This window comes from Hemitrygon akajei, chromosome 6, assembly GCF_048418815.1.
Source record: "Hemitrygon akajei chromosome 6, sHemAka1.3, whole genome shotgun sequence".
Classification (NCBI taxonomy): Eukaryota; Metazoa; Chordata; class Chondrichthyes; order Myliobatiformes; family Dasyatidae; genus Hemitrygon; species Hemitrygon akajei.
In genome coordinates this window covers 168,605,256-168,613,384 of record NC_133129.1, presented here as the reverse complement: position 1 = coordinate 168,613,384, position 8,129 = coordinate 168,605,256, and the positions used below count along the sequence as shown (strand labels likewise).

At 41.5% G+C, this 8,129-nt stretch overlaps 1 protein-coding gene across 1 annotated transcript; it reads left to right on the top strand.

The window, feature by feature from the left end:
- Window positions 1–5,178: 5,178 nt before the first annotated feature.
- On the top strand, window positions 5,179–5,970 carry LOC140729864 (2-oxoglutarate receptor 1-like). The gene has a single exon (XM_073050072.1). The coding sequence runs from the start codon at window positions 5,179–5,181 to the stop codon at window positions 5,968–5,970; it is 792 nt and encodes a 263-aa protein (XP_072906173.1).
- The last annotated feature ends 2,159 nt before the right edge of the window (window positions 5,971–8,129 follow it).

Genomic DNA, 8,129 nt, shown 5'->3' with positions numbered 1-8,129 from the left:
AGCCTCATGACATATACAGCTGACACTAGTTAGAAAATGTTCAGCAACAGTCTTCTGCGCTAACTAAATAGCACAGTATCCTAAACAGCTTGTATTTAATGAAGTGGCCACTGTGTTCTGAGATATAGTCAATCAAAAGAACACATTATCTTCCATCGATAACTATAAAGAGCTAGTACAGTTTTGTAGTACTACAGTAATAGAATGCATACAATTCTGAACAAGGAATTATTCAACTTAGTATGTCCAATATGTAAGTATGTATAACTTCTCCCCTCTATTTATACCCATTGCCCAGTTAAGTTCCTACCATCCTCCGAATTTTATATAAATGCTATCCTTTTTTTTTCTTATCCCAACGTCTTTTGCCACAGTGATTGAACAGACCTTTTTAGTTATGGCTTTAGCCTCCACTTTTTGCACTACATATACACCTTTAATTTTAAGCGAACGCTTGGCTAGAAAGTTACCACCTCATTTCCTTCAACCCCAACATGGGCAGGGACCCATAAGAAATGCATACACAAGCCTAAACCCTGCAGTCTGAACAGATGTTGTCCAATCCCAAGAATAATGTCTGCCCTACAATTTGAAAAGTCTGTTTACTGCAATATACTGTATAATATAAATATACTGTATGTTCAAACTAAGAGTGAATCCAAGCACAGAAGTACATAATCAGGTGTACTTCCTCAACCCATATCAACCTAAAATGATAGCAACTATCTCAGACATGAACATTTGATACTTTGTCAGAATATTTTCTCAACTTTGGAACACAAATAGAAACACCTGAAGGACCAATGTGTAAATACTGTATGTAAGAAGCATCATATCAGCCTTGCATATATTGCTGAGCTTCCTGTGCCACTAATATACAATCATTCTTCATTTTGAATTTTTTTTTTTTTGAAGGCTTAAATCAACCATAGGCAAAGGGAAAAACCATGGAGGAGCAATAGAAAGGGGCACTCCAGGACTTTATTCCACATTAAGCACCCATTCATTTCCTAACCACTATAAACTAAAGACCTGTCATAACAGGGGCACAGGGAGCAGACCCAAATGTAAGACAGATACTGAAGTACTAGGAACTGGACTGGACCAGAGTTAGGGACAGGACAGACTAGGAGCTGGGGTAGGAAGATAGACTTGGTCTAGGAAAGCAGGACCAGAACACCAAACTGGGAACTAGGAGCCTGGGCTTGGACTCCAAGCCAGAGACTGGACAAGGACCCAGAACCTGGGTCTTGACTCAGGCTCAGACCCCAAAACTAGACAAGGACATGATGTGACTACAGGACTGGACATGGCTTGGGTTCATCAAGGCTTGGCTGCAGGACTAGACATGGAACTCCTGCACAGGACAAGGCACATAGACAGAACAAGAACCCAAAGCCTTGACTCAATCTTGGGACACCGGAACAGAGCCAAGCCATGGTCTTGAGAGAGACAGGAACACAGGGACATGGAACACAGAGCCAGGCCCCCTCCTTAGGTACAGGACTTGGGGCCAGGGCTCTACACAGAGTCAGAACCCCTCCTAGGGAGTAGGACATAGGGCTAGGACTTGCACACAGAACACAAAGAGATGGTTCCCAACACAAGGTAGCAGCAAATGGCCAAACCTACCTGGTAAAGGCATGGACACAGAGACAGTTCCTAACACAAGGTAGCAGCAAACAGCCAGACCTACTTAGCAAAGGCATGGACAGAGACAGTTCCTTATCTAGACACCAAGGCTCCAGTCTTCCTCCAGCAGCAATACAGGGAAAAGGAACAGTCCAGCAAACAAAGCTGAACCCAGTTATTTATGTAGCCAGCCCAAAATGAGAATCAGGTGCCTCAATTAGAGCACCCAACAGAACAAGGGAAAGCAGGAAAACCTGGAATATGGAATGATGGACCGGACCATGAACTGGAATGCGGAGTTCATGGACCAGACCATGACAAGACCTTATGAATGCAGTGTTTCCAGCTCTCTACTATTATTGCCGATATTGGATGACCAACCTTAAGCCCTCTTACATTAACCCAATAAACCATTACTAAATATAACCCACATAGATGTACAGATACTTCACACATTTCTACAACTAATGACAAAATTGGGGATGAATAATGGCACCACAACATAATCTCAACATATGAGCTTGAACTTTATCAAGAGAATTTAAGCTGGTGAAGCTGACCCATAAGCACCACATCCAAAATCAAAGCTAGTTCTGATTAAAACAATATTTGTTTAAGTGACTGCCTACCCATACCCCAATTGCATCTAACTAAGCACCTGAGCACACTAAGATTTTTTACATTTATTTAGAATTTCATTCACATGCTCCTGCCACGTTAGCCTTGTGCCCACCTACATACCTAGAAACTTTACCATCGACTCTTGTTTAAGAGATTTACCATGTAACTTAAGATTGAGTGTGTGTGTGTGTGTAATGTTCCTACTAGAAAAATAAATAACTTGACTCTTTGCAACAGATAAAGGAAACCCCACCAACATTCCCATTCCTCTACTTCATCAGTAGCTGCCTGCATTTTCCTAGTCATGGAATTTATATTCCTGCCTCTCTTCCGCTGTGCTCCATCATTTGCATCTGGAAATTCTGAGTTAACATTTAAGAAGATATTAATAATCATAATATTAAAAAGGAGTGGACTACACATATTCCCCTGTGGAGCCCCATTCTCTATTTCATACTCCTTAGAGAATGTTGTTCCCACCTTAACTTACATCTTCCTGTCTCACAAAAAATCTTCAATCCATTTCAACATTCTTCCACCTATTCCTATCTCTTTCCAGTGTAAGCAGCAACCCTTGCTTTTATAACATATCATAAGTTTTCTCTATATCAAAGGAGACTGCTACCACTGATTCTTTATTAAATTGGGCCTTACAAATATCAGATTCCAAATTTAACACCGAGTCCATGGTCATACGTCTGAACCTCTTGACCATGTCTGCATGATTTTATGCATTGTGTTGCTTCCACATGATTGGCTGGTTAGATATTCGTATTAACGAGCAGGTGTGCAGGTGCACCAGGGAGGTGTACAACCTTTAATATTATGATTAATGTTATTTTCCTGAACGTCAGCTCAGACATTTCCAAATACAGTGGCCACTGAGTGCAATAGCTGCCACCTGAAGGATATCCTCAGATCCAAACTCCATAATCCTGTCCCACTCAACTCTTTACCTCAGACCACCAGACCAATGGAAACTGGGGGAACTGAAAGGAAGCAAAAGGCTGCAATTGAAAACTCTTGCTATACACTTGGCAAATGGCAGAAGAAAGCTAAAAAAAAAAAGGGAAGTCATTTCAGTCCCAAGAAATTATGTAGGGGGTCATCTCCTCTTTCAACACCTGTCCAAAGGTTACATGATAGTCTAATGAAATAAAACACAGCGTTATACATCATTACTCGGAATTTCGCATTTTATGCCTGTCAATAGCATTTTCTTGATCCATTTAGGATTTGACTTGAACGTGACTATTCTTGCTGAATGCACCAATTAATCTCGCCCACTTGGCGCTAATTTCTGTTGACAAAGTTTTTCCCCTCCTTTTGTATATGTTCTAACCTGAATGGTTTTAAGAGCAGTATCAATGTTTGCCAAGGGAAATGTCATGGAAGGCGACGAAGTAACCAGACAATGAAATAATTGTTGTGGTGGTCACATAGCCGAGTTACCTGGTGAAAAAGGATTAAACAGGACTAAAAGCCTCTTGACTGTTTACAGAGTAACTGAGAGCGCCTGGGACCAAAGCTCCTCACTTGGAAGAAGGGTAACGTTGGATTATGACTGTCGCAAATGTGGAGGTGAGCAAAAGCGAATCTGAGTAATTTAATATATTTCCCCCTCTTCCTATGAACGAGGAGTTGTTTTATCGATGGTCGTAATTCCAAGGGTGGAAAGGCGTTCTTCTCCAGGTCTCTAGAGAACAAATATTTCTTTAACTGGAGAGATTGGTAACTTATAATGATATTTTCACAAGGCGTTGCTTTTTTAGAAGTTTAATTGTGAAAATCGAACAATATAAACAGAGATGTTTAATCCTGACAAAAAAATGTGTTTTTATTCATGTGCGAGAATTTGATAACAGACCTCGGTTATCGTGTGCAATGGAACTGAAGCTTGGCTTCCAGATACCGCTTAATGGTGGTCGGCTTATAGAATGCCTCTTGTGCAGCAACGGTGGGTACAACTCCAATAGGTCACTATATCGGGAAAGTTATGTCTTTTGGCCAATGATGGGCTGGGTATAAATAAAATGAACCTGTTATATTTAACGATTGCCGATTAAAAGGAATAAATCCGAAGTATAAAAGGTCTAGTCTGTCATGTTGCCACCCTCCACTCGCATTCAGCCTTTTTTTTTTACGCTTCTTAAATTGCCTGTTTCCCGCTCCGCCAGCTCGAAACTCCGAAGAAATTGAAAGGCGAGTGTTCCCCGAATGTATGCAGACTGCGTTGTTATTCTTCAAATATGGGTAAATCACGAACGAAAAATACCGACGGTTTCTTTTACACCATCCTTTTTTGCATGCGGGTGGACGATTTACAAACTATAATTTCTGGTGAGCATTCCACAGTTTAGAGCGCACAAGCAGATTTGGGGCGCCTGTTAGCTTCACAAGAATTGCCCCGTGCGTTATTATTGTCACTGATGTTGCATTATATATTTTAGCAAAGAATGTTAGTCACCTTCCATCCCTAGCAGACGCTTCCCTGGATGCGTAACCTTCAGTATCTGTCCATCATTGTAAAAGTCGCATTCACCACACTGCTGGCTCTGGGACTGCACATATTGACTGCTCCATTCCCCTTACTCTAACAGCCATTTCAGCTCTACAAATCCATAGTAGCTATGAAGTCTCTGGGATATGTTGAGGTGGTGAAAAGCTATAGATAACTGCATTACCTTTTTTGGGGGGAGTTATGATTTCAACCTGTCTTTCATTCCTCTCTTGCAGGGAAGACATTCTGTTTTCTGTTCTTTGGCTCAAGACCAAGCTCTGTTCTTCATTCAGGTATACCTGGTGCCAGTGACGTTTCTGCTGGTTTTAATCATTGGACTGACATTGAACTGTCTGGTCCTGTTTGTCATGATCCGCCAGACCAGACCTTGGAACCGCAGCACCTTGTTTCTCTGCAACCTAACAATGGCTGACACCACGTGGATGCTGACCCTGCCCTTCCTCATCCACTACCACTTTGCCGGGCTGCAGTGGGTTTTCGGCAGTGTCATTTGCAAGATCGTGAGGTGCATGTACCACGCTTGCTTCTACTCCAGCATCTCCTTTGTGACTTGCATCAGCCTGGACCGCTACCTAGCCATTGTCCATCCTCTGCATTCATTCTTCTTACTAAACATGCGGCAATCCTTGTATGTGTGTATTGGAATCTGGGTAACGGCCTTGATAGTCAGCGTCCCCTCAGTCATCATGACTTTCATCATCCCTTGCCCAAGCAACAAAACTATTTGCTCCCTCTACATCTTCTCCTATGATACTCACAGGTCGTTGCCCTACACAACAATCAGCACGGTCACTGGCTTCCTCCTGCCCTTACTGGCCACCTGCTACTGCTACTGGAACTGCACCAAGGAACTCCGAAAGCACAACCTGCAAAGCGCCCAAAAGAAAAAGCTTTTCCATCTGATGTATTCCGTCCTGATCATTTTCAGCCTGATGTATGTGCCCTATCACCTCATGAGAAACATCTGCATCATCACCAGAGCCACCCGGAGCCATCAGACCCAGATGATCTACAGCTTGGATGCGGCCTTCTCGGTCGAGATGGCCATCTGCAGCTTAAACACCTGCATTAATCCTTTCTTTTATTTTGTAACAAATGGCAACGCCAAGAATTCTCTGAGGAAAGCCCTTTCTGTTTGTTGCGGGGAGACCAAACAACAGGTCAGGCACAAAGTGGCTGCAATCCACCCAGTCTAGAGGATTTGGTATCCAGGGTGTTGTTGCACCTTCTTTCATGCATTAATCATTTGTCACCATGGAATCCAAACCCTTTTCAAAATTGTGGTACAAAGTTACCCTTTCCAAACGACACTATTGGCTTAACTTGAGTACTTTCCATTGCAAATAAATATCTAACATCTCTCTGGCATTTTAAAATGACATTGATCTTAATTAAACGTTTCTGTCTAAGTGATATGTAATATGTAATTGGTCTTTCAGTCATTTAATTTAGTTGGAATCATTGCATAAGAAAATACTTTTTTTAGGATTAGAATGTGCACTCTTGAGGATGTCTGCAAAAAGACAGTATGGATACCTTTTGAGATCTATCTAGTAGAACCTATCTAATTTTAAAAATTCTATGCAGCCACACTCATCTTTTCTACAAAATATTTTTGTCACTGTCTCGTGTTCTATACACAGTCTGTCTAATTCTATTCTCCCATCTTCTAGGAAGATGAAAGCAGGTCTTCAGCCCTCTAGCTAACTCTGACATTCAACTAGGTGATAACTGATTTGTATGTCAGCTTTAATTACTGGGCTTGATTCCATATTATTAAATGCTGCTACCAAGCACCTCTGAACTTTTCAATTGACTTTGGCATGTGGGATTAGGGGTGGTAGACTCCGATTTACGTAGGAAATCCTAAAAACAAATTCCACTTGAGAAATGCTACCTTCTATTCTGGTACACAGAGTGGCCACTTTATTAGGTACACCTGCACACTGGCATGTTAATGCAAATATCTAATTCGCTAATCATGCAGCAGCAACTCAATGCATAAAAGCACCCAGATATGGTAAAGAGGCTTGGTTCTTGTTCAGAACAAACATCAGAATAGGGAAGATATGCGATCTGCTTCTTGGTGCTAGATGGTTTGAATATTTCAGAAACTGCTGATCTCCTGGGATTTTAGTGCACAACAGTCTCTAGAGTTTGCAGAGGATGGTTCAGAAAACAAAAACAAAACATCCAGTGAGCAGCAGTTCCGGAGGCAAAAACACCTTGTTAATGAGAGAGGTCAGAGGAGAATAGACAGACTGGTTCAAGCTGACAAGAAGGCAATAGTAACTCAGATAACCACATGTTATAACAGAGGTGTGCAGAAGAGCATCTCTAAATGCACAATGCATGGACCCTTGAAGAGGAGGGGCTACAGCAGCAGAAGACACTCAGTGGCCACTCTACACAAGAGGTACCCAATAAAGTGACCACTGGGTGCATCCTCAAGCAATACATGCAGTCTTTTCTCATAACTTCAAAATGCTACAGCTCTCATGTTATTTAGGCAAGCTGCAGATGGTTTCTAACCACAGCTTCATACAATAGCTCCAAGACCTCTACCACTTGGTGATCCAATTCCTTTTGATAAAGGATATCTTTTATTCGCCCTTTTCTAAATTTCTGTTTGTATCTGCTCTAGCCTTTAATGATTTCCACAGCACATCTTAAGTCCTACAAGTTTAACCCGTGAATTCTTGTCCATTCTAGCATTTACCGTGGTATTGGACTACGAGAAGAAGAGAACTTGTAGGGTCATTGTAGCACCTAAACTATCATCAAACCTGGTTATAAGATTCTTCCCTTCTTAATCAAAGTACTGATAAACACAGTAAAAGATCTGAAGCAGATAATCTTCTAAAGTTCAAATTAAATTTAAATATCAAAGTACATATATGCCACCATATACTACTCTGAGATTCATTCTCTTGCAGGCATTCACAGTAGAACTAGGAAATACAATAGAATCAATGAAAAACTAAAGACTGACAAGCAACCAGTGTGCAAAAGGAGACCAACTGTGTAAATACAAATAATAATAAATAAGTAAATAAATAATACTGAGAACATGAGCTGTAGAGTTCTTGAAAGTAACATGGGATGTGTTTAGTGATCAGTTCAGTGTTGTAGTGAGTGAAGTTATCCATGCTGGTTCAGGAGCCTGATAATTGAAGGATAAGAACTATTCCTGACCCAAGTGGTGTGGGGTCTAAGGCTCCTGTATCTCCTACCTGATGGAAGCAGTGAGAAGAGAGCATGGCCTGGATGGTGGGGGTCCTTAATGATGGATGCTGTTTTCTTGCTGTTGTGCTCAATGGTGGGAAGGGCTTTTCCTGTGATGGACTGGGCTGCA

Excerpts from the sequence above, each read along its gene's own strand:
- LOC140729864 (XM_073050072.1), top strand. The coding sequence starts at position 5,179 with ATGGCTGACACCACGTGGATGCTGACCCTGCCCTTCCTCATCCACTAC.